General features: G+C 49.0%; 6 protein-coding genes across 6 annotated transcripts; 4 read left to right on the forward strand and 2 right to left on the reverse strand.

The window, feature by feature from the left end:
• Positions 1-513: 513 nt before the first annotated feature.
• Positions 514-2,507, forward strand: Triagg1_7504 (uncharacterized protein; the record flags this gene model as incomplete). Its single annotated transcript, XM_062902247.1, has 6 exons — positions 514-801; positions 860-994; positions 1,051-1,132; positions 1,183-1,254; positions 1,314-1,964; positions 2,068-2,507. The coding sequence occupies 6 exons, from the start codon at positions 514-516 to the stop codon at positions 2,505-2,507; spliced, it is 1,668 nt and encodes a 555-aa protein (XP_062753561.1).
• A 1,297-nt stretch (positions 2,508-3,804) lies between these two features.
• Triagg1_7505 (uncharacterized protein) lies at positions 3,805-8,234 on the forward strand (the record flags this gene model as incomplete). The annotated part of the gene is made up of 12 exons (XM_062902248.1): positions 3,805-3,933; positions 3,986-4,064; positions 4,121-4,223; positions 4,270-4,306; positions 4,368-4,436; positions 4,502-5,052; positions 5,106-5,691; positions 5,754-7,140; positions 7,189-7,578; positions 7,635-7,897; positions 7,965-8,024; positions 8,091-8,234. The coding sequence occupies 12 exons, from the start codon at positions 3,805-3,807 to the stop codon at positions 8,232-8,234; spliced, it is 3,798 nt and encodes a 1,265-aa protein (XP_062753562.1).
• Positions 8,235-8,702: 468 nt separating this feature from the next.
• Positions 8,703-10,118, reverse strand: Triagg1_7506 (uncharacterized protein; the record flags this gene model as incomplete). The annotated part of the gene is made up of 3 exons (XM_062902249.1): positions 8,703-9,721; positions 9,793-10,036; positions 10,104-10,118. 3 exons carry the CDS (start codon positions 10,116-10,118, stop codon positions 8,703-8,705), a joined length of 1,278 nt encoding a protein of 425 aa, XP_062753563.1.
• Positions 10,119-10,425: 307 nt separating this feature from the next.
• Positions 10,426-11,979, reverse strand: Triagg1_7507 (uncharacterized protein; the record flags this gene model as incomplete). The annotated part of the gene is made up of 2 exons (XM_062902250.1): positions 10,426-10,810; positions 10,880-11,979. The coding sequence occupies 2 exons, from the start codon at positions 11,977-11,979 to the stop codon at positions 10,426-10,428; spliced, it is 1,485 nt and encodes a 494-aa protein (XP_062753564.1).
• A 1,076-nt stretch (positions 11,980-13,055) lies between these two features.
• Triagg1_7508 (uncharacterized protein) lies at positions 13,056-14,187 on the forward strand (the record flags this gene model as incomplete). Its single annotated transcript, XM_062902252.1, has 3 exons — positions 13,056-13,569; positions 13,614-14,033; positions 14,093-14,187. 3 exons carry the CDS (start codon positions 13,056-13,058, stop codon positions 14,185-14,187), a joined length of 1,029 nt encoding a protein of 342 aa, XP_062753565.1.
• Positions 14,188-14,993: 806 nt separating this feature from the next.
• Triagg1_7509 (uncharacterized protein) lies at positions 14,994-18,803 on the forward strand (the record flags this gene model as incomplete). Its single annotated transcript, XM_062902253.1, has 6 exons — positions 14,994-15,063; positions 15,131-16,330; positions 16,398-16,815; positions 17,436-17,519; positions 17,579-17,712; positions 17,812-18,803. The coding sequence occupies 6 exons, from the start codon at positions 14,994-14,996 to the stop codon at positions 18,801-18,803; spliced, it is 2,898 nt and encodes a 965-aa protein (XP_062753566.1).
• Between the last annotated feature and the right edge of the window lie 1,338 nt (positions 18,804-20,141).

A 20,141-nucleotide genomic window follows, 5' to 3' on the forward strand; every position in this document is an offset into this window, starting at 1 on the left:
TTACTCTGTTGATTATTATTAAATAAAGCACACTTATGACTCACGTTTTCCGTGATTGCGTGATATTGGGCCATTTTGAGATCATTTTTCGTGTACCTACACATATGTACTGTTCGATGAATGGGGATTGTGTGGCTTTTGTGTGAACGTTGTGAGTTCCCGTCGTGAGCGTTGAATTATAATTACAACTACACTTTGATGCACATCCAGACTGATTAAAGTGAAGAGAGGAAGCTTCCTTCATGTTCCCCGTCACAAGTTCAACAAAATCATAGCATCTATTCACAACATTTCTTACGATTCGGTGGGCGGTTTCAACCATGAGCGACAATTCCAGGGTAGCGACAGGAGTTACGTGCGACATGAACGGGGTAGCCAAATCAGCATCTGCGAAAGCGGCGCTGGTTGAAACACATTTTCGGTGACCGAATACTCAAATATGGCTACCTACATGTTTTGCTTCTTTAAAAATAATTCCAGGTGCATAGCCGAATCATTCCTCAAGCACATTTCATGGAGGCCATCACAATGTGGTGGCAGAACGATCTACTGAGCATGAATACGACTATTTTGCGATATATTCTACAACGCGCTGCAGAAAGCCCAGTGGCTACTGCAGCCGTTGTTGTTTGTTCTTCGCTTCTCCTGATAATATTCCTCGACTGGCTCAACTACCAAAAACAGCGAAAACGACTTGGGGATATCCCCATTGTAGGCGACGCGCCATATCTCTGGAAGCGGCTTCGCTGGACCGAAAACGAGTCAAACTTGAAGGGTGTTTTCCAACGCGGTTATGATACGGTAAGATGTCATCAAACAGTCACACGTAATTGATGTGAATACAGCTGATTGTTCTCAGTTCAGCAAAAAGCTTAAACCGTGGGCATACTGGGGTCAACACGATGATTTCGTCCTTGTGCTTCCTCCGGGAGCATGCGATGAGGTGAAGAGCGTGGATCTAAGTCAGATGAGTTTCTTACAGGCCGTCGAAGATGTAAGCTACTTTCCAATGTCAAAGTTGAAGAGGATTGGCACGATTGACACGCACAGAGCTATCACTTTAGACTGCACACGAATATCCTGGGCCGCGCACACGTCGACGCCGTCCGGCAATCAGTAAACAAAAACATGAGTGCGTATGCCTGGCGATAAACAAGACATACAGTTGGCTTACAATAATAGATTCACTGCATGATTCGGTTGTCATGCAAAGCGATGAGTCGATCCCGAGAGTGTTTGACTCTCTCGCCAAAAGTATACTACCAATGTTGTCTAGAAGGAGGAGGAGAAACATCTTGCTAACAAAGTCATAGGCCAGGAACCGTTTGCAGGATTTCTCGAAATTTGGCATCTGGTGCACATGGTTGCAGCGTCGTTTCTGATCGGGCCTCATTTCGCGAGCAATCCGGAGTATATGCGCTACATCGAAGATTACTGTCTCCATGTGCCGGATTTTGTTCACCAATACTTTTGGGTTCCCGCTCCGCTCCGGAAGATGTTTTGGTATCTATCGCCTGCTGGATTCAGGGTTCGGAAAGTGATTAAAAGATTGAAGTTTTTCATCATTCCCGAGATCCGGCGGGTAATTGAGCTTTGGCGTATGACCGGGCAAACGTCCATCGATTACACATTGCTCGGAGCGATGCTCAATCTGAAAGAAGAGAGGGGCATGATCAAACGCGATGCCACGGCTATGAGCATCGAAGAAGAAGAGCGACAGATTGACATCTTCTCTGATGAGGTGATTTTTACGGCCTTTGACAGCGCAGGTCCGGTTGTCTGCCTCGTCACCCAGCTGTTCTACGAGTCCATTCGTGATGAAAAGCTCACGGAAGCCTTGCGGGCTGAGATTTCCACGGCACTGGCTGAGAACAACGGCAGATGGTCTGTGCAGACTATGAGCTCTCTTCCTCGACTTGAAAGCTTCACCCGAGAAACTCTCCGTGTTAATGGTCCAACGCTTTGTGAGTCTCCGCATATCCACCCGGGAGTCCCTGAAGCTGTCGGCGTTTTTCTCTCTCTCTTTTCTTTTCTTATTGGGCATGACCCCGACTAACAATCCTTTAGTCAGTGTCACGCGTTCGGTGCTCAAACCGTTTCAGCTAAAGTCTGGCCTTGCTCTACGACCTGGAAACATCATCACCTCGCCATCCTGGTTGATCCACAACGACGAAGACAACTATCCGAAGGCACACGAGTTTAATCCATATCGGTTTTACGATGAGACGACCAACACCGCCACTATAAAGGCCACGACCGCAAGCAATACGTTTCTCGCCTACGGATACGGGGCGCAAATGTGTCCTGGCCGCTATCTTGGCATTCGAATGAGTCAGATCATCTTTGCCAAGCTGCTGATGCGATACGATGCCCTGTTTGAAGGCGACAAAAGGGCGAAGCCGGATAACGTTGTGATGCCCGGCCAGGTGCTCCCATCGTACTATGCAAAAATTGTGCTCAAGTTGAGGGATGGGGTAAGGACGGAGGCTGACGAGTACGAGTACTAACTAAGCATCGCGATGGACACGTTACTGGCCACTACATACCCAGTTCTGTAGTGGACACCCAGGCTTTGGCTTTGTGTCACCTTTGACATCCCGTCGTCTCTATGTTTACGCTATGACTGCAAAGAGGCCACTCATGATGGATAGCCTGAGCTCAGCACGGGGCACTTGGAGGAACGGGAGAGAAATGGCATCAGTCGCGGCATTGTTGGCAGCCGTTCGGAAACTAATGTAGCTCCATGTTGAACGTTTGGTTCAGCCAATCGGTAACTTTTAGCTTTTGGCCAGGGGTCTGATCAGCCACTTTTGTTTTTGCCGCTACTGGAAACATCATGTCTTGGATATCTTGGCTGTTGTACGCGTATCGCTTTATTTCAGCCACGAGTAACCGGTCTTGAAGTGGATGAGGCAGAGATTCGGATTGCCAGATGAGCAACTAGGTAGTTGGTTGATATCATTTAGCAAATGCAAAAGTCTACATACTTTCTTCTTCGTAGCCATCTCGGCGTAATTACATACGCCTTGGTCGTACAGCTTGTTGGATTGAGCAAGGGCCCGTATTACTACAGAGTCTAACATGTGCTCGTGCTTCCATCCCTAGAACCTTGATAGGACCAACAGGTAGGACATCAACGTCTAGGGAGTGCTAATAACGCCCTGGAAACACGAGTCAAATTAGGTAACCAGCTCAAGCGTTTCCAGAGCTGGTCAAAGCCATGACATGCGACTTGATACGGACACACGCGTACGAGTGCTGTGGCACACGCCATCTTGCCTCGCTTCGTCTTTTCTTTTCCTCTTTGGCTCATGCCCTGTACTGTCTATCACCTTAAGGTACCTGTAATCTCCTGTCAGTATCGCGCTTTGATACTCTGCCGTGCCGCCTTCTTTCACATGCGAGGTGACGGCCGTTTGCACAGCTGCCAAACAGCTGCCACTCCATCCACATCCAGGTACCTGTTAGCACAAGTGACGCAGATGAAAGTACTGCCAGCTGCCTCGGTGCAGGAACATCTTTAATATCAGTGCTGATAGATACAAACGAAAAAGTACCCGAGCGTAAGTGTGTTTGACAGGGACCGTCCAATTCTTTCATCTCTTGGTTCTCAAACAAACGAAAAAAAAAAAGAAAAACATCGACGCACCTAATTCCCCTCAACGTCACCTGCCCGCATCTCCAATCTCTCGCCACTTTGACGGAGTATCCTCTATTCGCACATTTCTCTCAGACAAAAGACGTTCGTTTCCTTCGACACTCGCAAGACGTTCCATCGCAATTCCCCCTTGCTCGACGATCACGATGAAGGAGGAAGACGAGGCTGCGGGAGGCCTCGAAGCAACTCCCAGCGGCAACGAAGCTTCCAACAAGGTCGAACTCGAGACCGAAGCAATCGATGAGCCGCCCAGGACCGGTTTTGGAATGCTGATGGTATGAGGGACTCTCTACAGACGTCGGTCGATATCTGCTGACGGGCAGCCAGAGGGTGTTTGCCTTTGGCCAAACCAAGGACAGGATAATCCAGATCGGTTGCGCCTTGGCCGCAATTTGCAGCGGTGCCGGTATGTCAAACCATGGTCGTGAGATGCAGCTTTGTTTATGCTTACAATCATGGCAGCAATGCCCCTAATGGCACTCGTCCTTGGCCGCCTGACTGCCAACTTTACCGACAAAGACGAACAGGCCTCGGCGGACTTCATGAAGCATGTGGGAACAAATGCGTATGTGTCGTGTCCAATGTCACCAGTATCCTTCTAACAATTCCAGTCTTTGGTTTGTGTACTTGTTCATTGCCAAGTTTACGGTACATCGTGATCGTTATGCCCTTTGAGTTGAAGTCTTGTCGGCCTAACCCTGTTTTCTAGCTCGTGTACATATGGAGTTTTGGCTTTGGCTATTCTGCGAACCGAATGGTGCGAGCTTTACGACTCAAGGTACTGTTCAACTCTGCCTATGAATGAGCTGCTCTTCGATGTACTCTCTAATGATCCATTACCAGTGTCTGAACCATATCCTGCATCGCAGCGTCACGGCCCACGATGCGCAAACGCCGGGAGCTCTGTCGAATGCCATCACAGCCCACTGCAATTCCATTCAGTCAGCACTGTCCGATCGAATTGGGGTCATGATACAAGCTTTTTCCATGCTCTTGGCCTCTTTTGCCGTCGCCTTTTCACAATCGTGGCATCTCACACTAGTCATGCTAGGCCTCGTGTTCCTCACCCTCGGCCTGATCGGATTCATTGTGGGCAGTGACCAGAAAATAGAAGCCGGTCTTCTCAAGAGATACTCTGACTGCAGTGCCATTGCTGAAGATGCTCTTGGAAGCATCAAGACTGTAATAGCTTTTGGAGCTGCTCCCAAGTTCTTGGCCAAGTACGAGGCAATTCTGGACCAAGCCCAGAAGGATGGTAAAAAGAAAGGTCCCTTTGTCGGCTTGATGTTTGCCTGCCAATACTTCTTCATGTTCACGGGATGGGCCATTGGCTTCTATCTTGGAGCGTATTTGTACAAGCAAGGGAAAATTACGGACCCTGGCAGAATTCTTTCGTATGTCTGCTTCCCCATACGACTCTATTCTTCCCCTTCTAACTTCCACGCAGTGTATTTTTCGCCATGTTAATTGGTTTGGGAGCCATTATGGCTTTGGGTCCCAACATGCCCTCCTTCATCAAGGCCGTCGCTGCCTCTGGCGACGTTTTCAAGATTCTGGACGATGCAGACCAAACCGATGCCACTGTCGATTCCGTTGCCTCGAGGCTCGACACATGTAATGGCCATGTGGAGTTGCGCAATGTCTCGTTCTCCTATCCATCGCGACCAGACCGCAAAGCCCTCATGGATGTTGACATCGAATTTACCAGAGGTACATCAACAGCCGTGGTTGGCCCATCAGGTGCAGGAAAAAGTACCCTCATCTCTCTTCTGGAGAGATGGTACCAGCCTACGGCAGGAGTTCTCTCGTTGGATGGCTACGACATCACCGCGATCGACGCCAAGTGGCTGAGAAGCCAGATCGCTCTTGTCCAGCAACAGCCACAGCTGTTCAATGCATCGATATTCGAAAACATCACATACGGCCTCATTGGAACCGAGCAGGAACATGCATCCGTTGAAGAAAAGAGGAGGCTGGTGGAAGAAGCATGCCAAAAAGCTCGAGCCATCGATTTCATCCACAGATTACCAAATGTGAGCCTGAGTTCCCCAATCCGCCCATGAGAAAAGTTGACCACTAACGCGATTATTGTCAGGCATTCGATACCATTGTTGGCGATCAAGGTGGTCTCATATCCGGCGGAGAGAAGCAACGCATTGCGATTGCGCGTGCTTTGATCGGACGGCGTCCCATTCTCCTGATGGACGAGGCAACAAGTGCTCTTGACAACGAGAATTCCAGAGTCATCGAAACCCTGATGACCGCCTCTGAAGACAGAACAACCATATTCATCTCACACAAGATTTCGTCTGCCATGAAAGCCGACAGAATCATTGTCATCGACAAAGGCCAGGTTGTAGAGCAAGGTACTCACGAAGAGCTCATTGCCAGTGGCGGGCTGTACAAACGGTTGCATGATGCACAACTGCAGGACGAGTCTGAACCTGCCGAATTTGCGCCTGTTGAAAGTTCATTGATCGAATTGAATCCATTGGTCAAAGGGCCGTCTGTTGTGCCAGACTCTTCTCCAGTTCATGAGGCGGAAATTCCAGACATCACCAAACGCTCACTCTTCTCTAACCTCTGTACCATCGCCAAAGAACAGAAGCAGTACTGGCCTGTACTCTTCATTGGCGTCTTCTCTGCTATTGTCACGGCACAAATCTTCCCCATCCAGGCCATTCTTCTCGGCAGAGTCCTAGACACCTTTCAAAACAACACCAGGCAGTCACAGCAACTATCCTCGGATGCCAATTTCTGGTCCCTCATGTTCTTCGTTGTCGGCCTTGGCGCTCTCATAGCTTACGCCGTGTTGGGATTCTTCATGACGTTGCTGGGTATTCGCCTCACCAAGTTTTACCGGCTCGACTACTTCCGTGCCATCCTCAGCCAACGCATCGAGTTCTTCGATCGCGTGACATCTGGTGCTCTAGTCTCGAGGCTCTCAACCGATCCCTCGAATCTTCACGAGCTGATTTCTGTCAATTTTGGTCTTCTCATCTCCATCTTCGTGAGCATCATTAGTGGCAGTATTATTGCACTAGTCTTCTCATGGAGACTTGCTCTCGTAGCCATCTTTGGAGCCATGCCATGCGTCTTCGCTGCCGGTTTCATACGCATGACTCTGGATTCATCTCTTGCAGAAGCAACGGCCAAGATTTTTGAAGAGAGTGCTCGATTTGCATCAGATTCACTATCATCTATCCGCACGGTCAAGGCATTTACCATGGAAAATATTGTGCAAAAGTCTTATGAGCAGCACCTGGCTCAAACAATGAGAAGGCTAACCCGGAAAACAGCAGCCATAACCCTCTTTTTTGCTTTCTCAGAGAGCGCTGAGTTACTTGCCGCTGCGTTAGGCTTTTGGTACGGAGGCAAGCTAATGAAGGAGGGGAAAACCTCAACGGAAGAATTCTTTACGGTTTTCATCGCCGTCATTGTCGGTGGACAAGCTGCGGGTGCTCTTTTCGGATTCTCATCCAGTAGGTCGCTTTCGATCCCCCAAGATGTTGGTACTGACAAGAAAATAGACATAAGTAAGGCTAGCATAGCATCCAACAATATCCTCGGCATCCGACGACAAGTGCATGTGCCTAAGGAGCAAGCACCTTTGCTCGATGTCGAAGGTGAAAAGGACGCAAACGTCGTTGTTGATTTCCAGAATGTCTCATTCGCTTACCCGGCTCGGCCTGAAGTTACTGTATTGAAGAATATTTCGTTACAGATTTCGCAGGGGCAGACAGTGGCAGTCGTCGGTAGCTCTGGATCTGGAAAATCGACTTTGTTGGCCCTGTTAGAACGATTTTATGATCCCAGAGCCGGGCATATCAATGTGTTTGGGAAGCCCATCTCCTCCGAAGAGGCAGACATTTACAGAAGGCGTTTGGCGATTGTGCCACAAGAGCCCACCTTGTATCGAGGTCAGTACACAATGCATTCTATCTACGGAATTCCTAGCTAACCAATTTATTGACAGGCTCGATCCGTGACAACATCACCCTTGGAGTGGATGAAGACAAAGTCAAGGAAGAAGACATCATCAGCGCGTGCGACGCCGCTAACCTGACCGACCTAATTGCTTCACTCCCGGACGGCTTCAATAGTGATTGCGGGGCGAAGGGTATTGCCCTGTCTGGAGGCCAGAAGCAACGCATTGCGATTGCGCGTGCGCTTATTCGAAACCCGGAGATATTGCTATTGGATGAGCCTACCAGCGCACTGGACGCGGAATCTGAACTGGTGAGCAAGCTGATTATCCAGACATGAAAACATGGACTATTAAGAATGCATGGCTAACGAAGAATAGCTTGTTCAGGAAACCCTCCAAAGTATTCAAGGTGGCCGGACAATGATTCTAGTCACTCACGTAAGTCGATTTGAGTTCTAGCTGCAACAAGGTGTAAAGATGCTGACTCGCTACGCTCTCTTTTAGCGACTGAATACTGTCAAAACCGCAGACGTGATCATTGTCATGGCTGCGGGCCATATCGTCGAGCAGGGCACGCATAACGAGCTCATGGCCCGGCATGGCCACTACTTCAAGCTATATCAATCTGCCCGCGGAGAGGGAGTTTAAGGATGGAAGCCTATGTGCTATTCAACGTTCATGTAATGACTAATAATGCGCTGCGATAATTGCAGATGCGGGAAATCTCGGTCCTTTTATTTCTCTTTTGCTGTCACCAGAGCCATACCATAATAGATGCATGCCACTTAGGCTGGGAGTGTATCCAGGCAGTGGCCATTACAGATGCCATGTTATTAATACTTTGTTCATACTTTAATCAACTAATTGCACTGGCATTCATTGTGATGTTTTCTTGAGCTGATTAGAATATTCTTTGCATGTCTTGTCTCGACTACTGGTTCATTTGTGGATGGAAAGGCAAACGGCCATACTCCACAGGCTATAAATCAGTACACAAAGAGAGTCGGGGAATGTGATTATCTCGTGCATGCAATTAAATTAACATCAATATATTCTTTTGGTACCATGTCAAGTCAGAATGTTGATATTGGTAAATGCCTGCAGGTGGCATGGACGCTACATAGACACGGCAAAGAATGGCCTCAAGTCAATGGCCGCAGCCCAGGCGTGTCGCAAAGGCGTTATTCCCTTGATAACCCAGCCAGACTGTCTAGCGAGTTTGATCCATTCAGCCTCTGTACGCTCCAGTCCATTGGCCGTAGACATCATGGTGAGATCCCCATATCGCCAGACGCGTGAACTCCGACCCTCTGCAAGCACCGACTCGATGATAACCATCCTCGAGCGAGGAGTGAGTTTAATGGCCCGGCGGACATTGGTCAGGATTTTGACGACATCAGAGTCTGTCCAGTTGTGAAGACACCATTTCATCGTGTACACTTCATAAGAGGGGATCTTGGTAAGAAAGTCTCCGGCGTGTAGCTCCGTCATGCGATCCGCAACGTCTGCAAAGACGCCGTCGGGACTGCTGTACTTTGGCTTCACCATCTCGACAATGGGCTCGATTTCAAGGAGAGCGCCTCTCATGGGCGGATTATCCCGCAGCAGAGCCGTGATGAAGTCGCCGCCGCCGCCGCCAATGTCGCAGACGACGGCATCGCCTAATTCCTTCCAGTTGTAATCGGCCAGCATTCCGGGGGCTTGCGCTACGGCGCCTGCGCCGAGGGCTTTGTGGAATTTCTCTTGGAGGCCCTTTTCGGCGAAATAGGTGAAGATGCTCTTGTCGGTTGCGTAGGTGATTTGGGCGGCGCTGCGGGTTTCTCCGTCTTTGATGGCTGAGGGGATGCCTTTGGCGGCGTCGTAGAATTCATCGCCGTAGAGGCTCACCCAGCGATGCCACTGGGTCCAATGGTCTTTTTGGAGAAGAGCGGAAGCGGCGTTGTTGGAGTATGTATCCGAGTTGGGCTCATAGTCGAATATGCCGTTGTTGTGAAGCACGCGCATGACTTGCTTGAGACGGAGAGGTTGGAGGCTGCTTTGCTGAGCGAGGACTGAAGTTTGGAGAGGGCCGGAAGACAAGAGATCGGGAATGTTGTGAGATACGACGGAAAAGAGCGCTTTGGTGTCTAGATAGGCTGTTATAGATTAAACGTGTTAGAATCTTTTGTACTGATATGGGTGGTGAGATGACTTGACTCCGACGTACCAAGATAGGTCTCTGCGAGTCTGATGGCTGGAGGCTGGAGGAGCTGCACAAGTTGATCGGCCATATTGACCGTCTGAGAGAGGAGCTCCCACAGCTTCTTGTTATTAGCTGGGAGAGATTCAGTCATCTGGAGAGTCTTGACACGCTCGTCGTTGAGTGGCCCTTGGAGGTTTTCAGTGACATCTTCGAGGGCACGGTTGAGATTTGCTAAGAAGTCTTCAAGAGTAGACATGATATCCTCGTTCTTTTTTTTTCAGAACGTTTACACTTTTTGTATATATGAATAGGGTTGAAAATGTTTGTGGTTTTACGTTGGGATAGCGCATTGTGCGATTGTCTGAGGGATGTGTATTTATTTATACCCGGGCTTTGATCACACAACCGGCTTCCGACCAGTCGCCGAATACACATATTGTCATTGATCTATCGACTGGGCATCTATACATGCATGAAGTGATAAAACCCGAAGGCTGAGAAACAAGAAGGAGAGATTAACCCCCCCTTGCAGCCTCGTATCTAGGCAAATCGCTCTCATTGGATCCGCGTTTTCAGCTTCGTCACAGGGATATGCGCATCAGACCAATCATCCAGCAACACGCACACGGTTTTGCTTTTTTGTGGCCGCCAGACAACTCATTGCTTTTGCGCCTCTGACCAGGTCTGCTCAATGATGGCCGCGTGCTTGTCGCTTCTCGCCTCGAACCTGCAAGGGAACTTGACCGGTGTGAGAAGAAACCCCGGCTGCGCCGCGGTGGAGGGCTCAATGAGATTGCCGTCGTCGTCGGTGGATTTGCGGATGCGAAAGGCCCAGAAGATACGGGCGATGTTGATGAAGAGGGAGTTGTGGGCGATGTGGACGCCGGGACAGTTGCGACGGCCGGCACCAAATGTGAAGTGGTCTCGCAGGTTGGCGTCGGCCTGGGCCATGGATTCTGCTTCTGTTAGAGAGTCGTCGAGGTAGCGTGTTGGGTCGAAGCGCTGGGGATCTTTCCATCGAGTTTCGTCGAAGTGGATGGCCCTATAAATGTCAGTTGACGGACATGATATATCGTATGTCCTCTAATCAGACCCAGATGAAAATACTCACCACCAGTTAAGAACAATTACGGCGCCCTTGGGGATAAAATGGCCCTTGTACCAGTCATCCTGAGTAGTCGAATGGCATGTCCCGATCTTGGTAGAGGCGCGCCATCGAAGCGTCTCCTTTGCAATGCCGCGAATGTACGGCAAATTCGGCTCGTCGTTGAAATCGGGCATGCGATCACTTCCCACTACTCGGTCAAGCTCCTCATGGGCACCTTCAACGATCTCGGGATAGAGAAGACAAGCCAATATGACATTGTTGAGGGCTGTTGTCGTTGCATCGCTTCCGGCTTCGATCAACGCTCCCGCAGCAAACGCCGCCGTGACGTCGGAGATGAGGCTCTTTTCCAACTTTTCCCGCGCAAAGTCTTTCAGAAAACAATCCGGAGCTGTGCCGTTTTTGACCTTGTCCATGAGTGTGTTGTACATGCGGAGGTAGATTTGCGAGTCTTCCTTGTACCATTGCCTGGCCACCGTCTTCCAGTTTTGCAAGAGAAACTCTGGGACAATGTCTGCAAGCATGGGCAGCGTGTCAATCATCCAGCCGCCAGGCGCTGTGGCCAGCGAGAAGTGCCGGACAATTTTGAGAATATCCTGGTACAGAGGGTCGCTGAGACGAGGCACAGGCTGTCCATAGGTGATGGTCATGATGGTGCTGGTCGAGTATCTGCGGTTGATGTCGTTGAACTCTAGGTCATCTTTTGCATGCAGGATTTCCCAAACGGCTTGCTTTGATTCAAAGTCTTGCACGGGCTTGTACGTCGAAGTTGTCTCCAAGTTGAGCGCCGAATGGAGGATGTTTCTGAGAGTGCGCCACTTTTCGCCATAGGGAAGAAAGTTGAGGCGCTCTTCATTGGAAACCATGTTGATCATGGGGCTGGCGGCTCGAGAAGAGTATATGGCTCCCCGTTTGTCCATGAGATCCTTGACGGCGGTGGGTGATGATAGCCATATGAAGTGTTGCAAACCTACTTTGGTGTAAAACACATCGCCGTATTCATCGGCCCACTGCTTCGCCAAGGTCATCATCTTGTCAGTATCTGCCATTTCCAGCATATTGCCAATGATGGGGAGCCCTTTAGGGCCTGGCGGAAGGCATTTCATGCGCGGATCGCGCGCCCATAGTCTGTACGCGAGCCATATCTATTTGGTGATCTGCCTTAGCCATGTATACTGTTAGATTTGTTCAAGGGCGTGGTGTTTACCAACCAAAGGAGATACGAGCGCTATTTTTATCACCAACAATATCGCCATGATATTTTCTGGTATTATTGGAATTTTGGTGCTATAAACTTTGAAATCTCTTTGTTTCAACCTGTGAGAATGACCAAACTCTGACTCTTCTTAATCTCGTTGACAAGGACATCTTCGGCAGCTATAACCAGACACGGTTACCGGTTTATTCTGACGGAAACCGAAATATTTAGAGTTACATCAAATTCTGAAGATTAATATCAGTTTGAAGCACGTTGATATCTTGGGTTGATGTTGTTTCGAGGCCTAGCACCACCAATCGAAGCAAGGCAAGGAACACAAAGGAAGCAACCTTGCCTTATTCACGCCAAGTCTCTGCTATTCCCTCAACATACGAATCATTCATTTTCAACTCTTGTACATCACTTTTCATATTTTCCACCAGTATCACGCACGTGCGCTGTGTCAATACGCTAAATGAGTGAATCAAGGCTCCGACTCGCTGGTGCAGGCGCAGTGACTCTATGATTTGAGTGTCACAAACACACGCACAATCAACCACGCGTTTGGAAGGGATTGGCTGCACAATCACTGTGAATATCAGCCTCGTACAGCTACTTTAATTTATTAATGAATACATGTAAGTCGCTATACCTAATTCCTCTTGTCATTGGCAGCGTTGTTTGAATCCGCCAAGTTTCCGGAGACTTTTACCTTTTCACCCCACATCCGTTTCATCTATCTATCAAGGTCGGCAGCCGACATGGAAACTCTTGCTTATCGTTTCACCAGCTGATTCACAATTCGCTCATTGTGCTTTCAACTCTCAAACTTTGTATTACTTGTTCACTTCCTTCGATTTGACTTCTGTTCTCTCTCTCTCCCAGGTCATGATCTGGAAGCTCTCCCTCGTCCTGAGTCTCAGCTTTGGTCATCTCAGTCACAGCCAGCAATATCCATTCTCTTACGATTTTCAACCAGACAACATGATGTTTCGCACACCTCCCGTCATCTACGATGCTCTCGTCATCGGCGGCGGCCCGGCTGGTCTGTCGTCGGCACTGACTCTGGCTCGCGTTTGTCGAACTTCGATCGTCTTCGACTCTAGCGAGTATCGCAATAACGACGCCAAGGAGATGCACACATTTCTCTCTCGGGATGGAATAGCTCCACGCTCATTCCGGAATATTGCGCGAGGGCAGATTAGAGAGAAATACTCGGACCAGGTGTCGTTCATGGATACCAAGATTGTGTCAGTCTCCAACACCGAGATTCTCCCTGGCTACAAAGGCTTTCAAGCCGTCGACAGCTCCAACAATACGTATCTTGGCCGCAAGTTGGTTCTAGCGACGGGTGTTGAGGATATTCTGCCCACTGATATCGAGGGATACAAAGAGAACTGGCCCCAGCACATGCAAGTCATCAACCATTACCTCAAAAGTCAGTTTGTCAACGTCATGCTAACTTTGGATATAGTTACCAGTGTCCTTTCTGTGACGGGTACGAGCAAAAAGATTTCCCCATCGGCATGCTCACGTTCCCAGATCCATCCTACGCCTCCTTCGCCTTGATGGTCCGGCCATTCAATAAGGAATTTACAATCTACAGCAATGGGCCAGTGCCAACGGATGAGCCCACGCAAATGGCCCTGAAAAAGGTTTTGGCCATCGGCATCAAATTAGACCAGCGCCCAGTCCGTCGTCTCATCAACAACGGCGACGGTCCCGAGAATGGAATCTCGATTGAATTTGAGAGCGGTCCGCCCGTAAAGCTGGGAATGTTGCTGCATCGACCTCCAATGCAGCCTCGTGGCCGGGACTTGATTGAACAGCTGGGACTGGAAACCAATCCAAAGGGCGACATAGTGGCTGATTCAATGATGCTACGTACCAGTGTGCCTGGATGTTTCGCTGCAGGAGATACGCAGGAATCAATCAAGCAAGCACTCATGGCAGGGAGCAATGGTGAGTCTGGTTGCACAATTCCATCTACCGGATGCTCTATGCTAACGACGACGTTGTAGGACTTCGTGTTGGAGCTTCAATTGCTTTTCAACTTGCCAGTGAAGAGGGAGATCGAGCACTGGCAATGCTGGAGGCAAACGATGCCAGCCTGTAACTTGAAAGGGTGTTTTTATGGGTAGAAAGAAGATTGCGACTGGTTGATGGAAAGAGGTTGCAATACACCAGGTATATTTCAGCCTCATAGCATTAGAAGAGCTGCCCCTAAATGTGTTTTGCGCTCTCAAATTACAAAATAGAGCACACAAAGTGTTTACATGTGCAATCTAAAAGTAATACAGCTACTAAGAACAGTAATAACAATTGATTGACTTTAACCAAACTCATCCAAGTAAAGCGCCCTGGTGGCCAATTCTTTGTCTGCTCCTCAGTGCCTGGCGTCGCTGTGTCAGCCCGCCATATTCAGTGGGTAGACAACCTCAGAAGCCCTAGTCGATTTGACGGGAGCCTGAGCTGGGGTTGAGGCTGATCCATGCTATGGAGCATAGCATTTAGTCAAACTAAGATAGCGTCAGGTACCCGGCATGAGAATTCCATCTATCGATGATGCTCCAGGTCCAGGTTGTTAAGACAGCGGGACGATGCGTGTTTTCAGCGTCTTCATTTTAATTCGATCACCAACATACTCTTTGGAGCGTTTCGCGCTGTAAGCTTTTGCCCTAGCAAAGGGGGCAGATGGGCAAATGGTAGGAGGACTTTGTGTCCAGGATCCCCAGGGCTGAGTTCAGCTGAGATGCGCAAGTCACAGCGCTAACACCAAACAAGATGAGCAGCTGAGGCTAACAGGCAGCTCTTCACTGCGCCTCGTCTCTCTTGAATCTCAACTTATTCTCCTATTGTCAAAAGTTGAGCTCTTGGACTTCTCCGCTGGTTGAGGTGCCAGTTGCAAGGCTTCGGATCACAATGGCCGATGATGGCAGGTCAGCGACAGACATCATCACCTATATCGGTGTGCCATTGGCGGTGCTGGGAGGTAACGCGACACAGCAATCATAGTCAATGGATCACCCCTGGTGACAGCCGCTGACCATGTGAAATAGTTCTCCCTATTCTCTACAACACATTCGCAACTCTCGCGTCTCTCTCCCGCATAAGGCGCATGCTCCGGCGGAGTCGCCTGACTGCGCTGACACGTAGCGATGTTGTGAATCGCGTCATCGAAATCGACTTGCCGCGATACGCCGTCATGCCCTTGGACAGGTTTCAGAACAGATCAGAGTACTGGACCCTGTCGCGCCACCCCAGCTCGATTCCCGGCGGCAGCTGGACAACGTTCAACTGGAAGACGAACGCTATCGGGATGAAGACTCAGCGCGTTGAGTATGCCGATCAGGTGCGCCAGCCCCAGGTCGAGGTCGCGTTTGACGAGCTGGTTTCCTATCTCCTGGATCTCGGAGCCGTCCCGGATCCCCATGGCTGGAAGTTGCTGAGATCCACGGGACTGTGGGCACCCGTGGGCTGCTCCTTGATGATGTCGCCTGACGGGAGAGAAAAGGCTCTTTACCTTGCCCCGCTGGACGACTCAGACGGACATTTATCACTCGCTGTGGCATGGTCCAGCTCTTGGATTACTCGCGATCACGCCCATCTCCCGCCATACTGGGTTCGCTTACCGTCATTGGCTGGGAAATCAAGCGAATTGACAACTCCTAGTGAGAAGAAGGACGACAAAAAAGTACAGGATGCCGACGAGGACCAGATCCAGAGCGGAAGCGCCAGCGAAGCAGCAAGCCATGACGATGCCAACTCCATCGAGCATCAAGTTGACACAACCATGGAAAGCGACATTACTTGCGAGATATCCTTATCCGGGCTTGTCACAGCTCTGGTAGAAGGAGGTCTTCACAGCAACAGCGCGCCTGAGAGCCTCTATATCGAACATCTCCGCATACAGTCGCGAAAGTCCAACGGTGTCTGGTTTGCGAGCGCTGCTACAGCGTACGGCACTTCCAGTCAGACAATCCTGTGGAACTACAAGATCCCGGATGACATCCTATCGTTTTCTAGAAAAGAAACGGTGCCGTGTGGCGTCTTGGTGTTGCTCGGCATGGTGGATGAGTCGGAGACGCCCGAGTGGGCTACCAAGCACCATGACTACGGCGCTTCTCTTGATCTATTCACACAGAGAACCAGAGAATCGCGCCAAGCGATGGAGGCGGAAGCCAGAATGAACCCAGCTCAGCGTGAACAGGCCGTCAGAGACAGGATGCGCAGAGAATCAGACCAGCGGATGCAGGACAGTGAGTTGCTTTCAGATGCTTGGACGAATCTTTCGTGTAATGTTACTAATCGATTTTCGCAATGCAGTGCGAGATAGAACGAGAACCGAGCACCAGCGGCGTGACCAGCGGGCCATGGAAGCTCTGCAGAGCCCAAAATGGGACACAAAGCTCGTTGCTGATTACTGCTTTACGTGGTTGAAAGCTCGACACATTTGGGACGAATCTCTGTCCGTAAAGCAAGTTGTTGGCTTCATGCTGCATCGCATGGTTCGCGACGGAGAATTCACGTCGACAATCTGCAAGATGCTGGACACTTGGAAGGCGTGGGCGGATATGGGAGGCATGAGAAAGTCCGACTACCAGACCATTCAAGAGAACCAATCGACATTTGCTGAAGCAACGCTATTGATTGCCTTGATTAAAGACACGTCTGATGCCTTGGAGGGGACGCTGGCCATGGACTTGCAGGAATGTTTACGAATGTGGCACAAAGTGCGGCTTGGGTAGCTCTTTGTAATGGATTGTAAGCGAGCATTATTAGTTTTCATATTCTGTAGTTTTATACTCGACGATATTTTACATGGAATGCTCGTGTTCTCCGCACAGCATAGCATTCGTAGGGCACCAATCGAAGCAAGTAGGCCAGATCACGGCGGTGAGTCAAGGCACCGGTGGAATTATTATTGATGTATCTGTCATCTTGTGGAGAGGCGAGATTTAAGCCTCGCGATTGGCACCAAAGTCACATCATGGCGCTTTTTAGTGCTTACCGTACAATGTTCCATATCAATGAGGAATCTTTCGTCCTGATTCAATTTCGCTTCTGCTTTTGCTACTTCTTGATAACGTCCGCCACCAATCTAAGCTCTGTTGATAGCTCGACACAAAGTCTCATATCTAGGAACAGCGGTGAGTGAGACGTCAGAACAGGATAACGAGATGCCGAGATACCGATATACCGTGGAAGCACCGCCTTCAGTTCGTCAAACGGCACACACGTATAAATAAATACCAGCGAGCTCCTCAACCTCTATTCAGCAATAGCCTCCAGACTTAGTCCATACATCCACGAACCTCACTCGACTCTCTACAGGATGGCGGGATTGTTTAGTTTTTTTCGCAGAAATTACACCGCGTCCAACCCGCCGAGTGTCCCCAAGTCCTCCGATCCCGTACGGTTTGGGATACTAGGCGCTGCCAACATAGGGTGAGCATCTCATTATGCATTGCTCAAATGTGCAGCGAGGCTCATCTTGAATCGTTTAGGCCAGATGCTCTATTCATTCCAGCCCGCTCCCATCCCGAAGTGGTGGTTCAAGCGGTAGCCGCGCGAGATAAAACAAAAGCAAAAGAATATGCCGATAAACACGGTATCCCAGTGGTACTAGACTCTTATGAAGGTAAGCTGCTTCTTTGCACTCTTTAGCCTCGTTGATGCGCCATGATCGCCGTCCATGGCCACGCCGAAACAGGCAAATGTTCTGATCCGTGAGATGTAGCTTTGGTTGCCGATCCATCCATTGACGTTGTTTATATCGCTCTGCCAAACGGTCTACATTTTCAGTGGGCACTGGCAGCACTCGAGAAGGGTAAACACGTTTTATTGGAAAAACCTTCTGTGTCCAATGCAGAAGAAGCAAAACTGCTCTTTCAATCACCTCTGTTGAATAAGCCTGGAGCGCCTATTTTGCTCGACGCCGTACATTACAATTTCCACCCGACATGGCAATACTTCATGTCTCAAATCAGCCAAGCCGACGTCGTTTATGCTAGCCATTCGGTATTAGTCCCTACGGGCATCATCAAACCAACTGACATACGATTCAACTATGCCTTGGCCGGCGGGGCAATCATGGACATCGGGTCTTATGGAATATCGGCACTGCGAGCCATCTTCGCAGCAGAGCCAGAATCCTGCATTGAGAGTAATCTGAAACCAACGGTGCCGCCAGCAAGCGAGCTTTGTGACGCAGAGTACACGGCCAAGATTCAATTTCCCAACGGCGCGATTGGAGAGATACAAGGAACATACAATCAATCATGGTCAAAGTTCAAGCTTCCCAAGATTGAAGTTTTGCACCGAGGGGTTGAAGTTCACGATGATTCGCTTGGGCCCAACCAAGTGAAAATACGGACGCGAAAAGTCGTGTTCTACGGACACATGTTTGCCACCATATATAATCGCATCGATACAGAGGATACCTATGAAGTGCGCAACAAAGACGATCAGCAGCCCATCAAGAAGTGGACGGAAAAGAATTGCAAATCGGTTCATTCCTTCCGGGAGATTGACGTGGAACAACCTGGCGAATTTTACTGGAAGTCTTACAGATACCAACTGGAAGAGTTCGTCAATCGGATCAAAGGTCGCAGTGGAAACGGCATATGGGTTTCAGGGGATCAAAGTATAGCACAGATGAAGGCCATAGATATGGTTTATGAGAAATCGGGTTTCGGCGTGCGGCCGTCCCATGAGCGGCCAGTTTCATGAGCGGCTGCATGGCTGACCTAGAGCAACTCATATTATCCGAGTGTATGTTGACATTTTGAGTTTTACTATATTGTCGAGATGCAGGAGCTTCACTCAAATAGAATGCAATTGCCCGAAATTGCCCGAAATGTGCTCCTGTTTTGCCAGTTTTCTTGGCCTCGCCCTTCCTTAACAAGGTAATTGTACTTTGGCCTTCACTCCTGCTCTCCTTGATATCATCTAACTTGTGTGTAAATGCCATAACGGGAAGCCAGGAATCAATAAATGGTTTCCTATGATGGTTCTTACGGCTATCTCAGTCTCTAGATCGAGTGACAATGCATCTTCATTTAGTAAGAGAATCGACGTGATGCCCCTATCTTTCGGTAGCGTCTCCAATATACCGGATTATGGCTTAGATCTTACATTTGAAGAGTTGCTTAGCTGGTGCAAGTAGCTGTAATTGATCGGTTAACATTTGTGGCAAGGTTGGTATTTCTCAACTTACAGTAGTACATAATACGTGCTCTGTCTTGAGAGTTTCGACAATAACCTCATCTATAACAGACACGAAAGACTATGGGTTCTTTATTACCTTTCTATCGTATCCTTATCAGATGAGGAACATACTTACCTACACTTAGGTCCGGGAAAAGATTCGCTTGGTCAAGAACACGTGAACCTACGACGACCCCGAACCTATTACTCAGGGATCAAATCCGCTTTCTGCTCCTTGGCTTGTGACAGGGCTTCAGCAATCAAAACAATGAATTCTATGAGGCTCTCGTCTATCCTTTTGGAATGACAAACCTGGCTCTTGATTGGAAAATTGGATTGTCGGGGTGAGGCTTTCATTAGTGCCCCATTGGCTACAAAACCCAAGTTTGAAGGCAGAAGCTATATTTCAATCTCACGCCATCTGATCTCTTGTGATCTCTTCATGGATGAATTCGCTGCGGCCATGGCTTATGATAAACATTGTCTCCTAGATCCATTCATCCATGTGGTCATGAAGAGTACACAGATCAACCCAGAAGAGGATGCTGACAAAGTCAAGGGAACGGATTGAAATACTTATATCGCACAACGGCCAGCCATGGAAGAATGCAAATTTACAAGCCAGGGCTTCTCCAACGCAGAACACAAAAAAATGACAATCTAATTAAAAAAGAAGTACGGAGTACTACTAGTGAAAATGGAGATTATTGAGAATTTGAAGCGGTTAATTTCGGTACATCAACTTATATTTGACCCGAGGTTATATGTATATGCTACTCGATGGGTGAAGGCGGAAACGCAGTTTACTACCGCATTTCACAGTTTCTTATAACCATTGAATTATTCCTTCATTTACCTCTT

The sequence above is a fragment of the Trichoderma aggressivum genome (assembly GCF_033847375.1).
Source record: "Trichoderma aggressivum f. europaeum strain CBS 100526 chromosome Unknown scaffold_033, whole genome shotgun sequence".
Lineage (NCBI taxonomy): Eukaryota > Fungi > Ascomycota > Sordariomycetes > Hypocreales > Hypocreaceae > Trichoderma > Trichoderma aggressivum.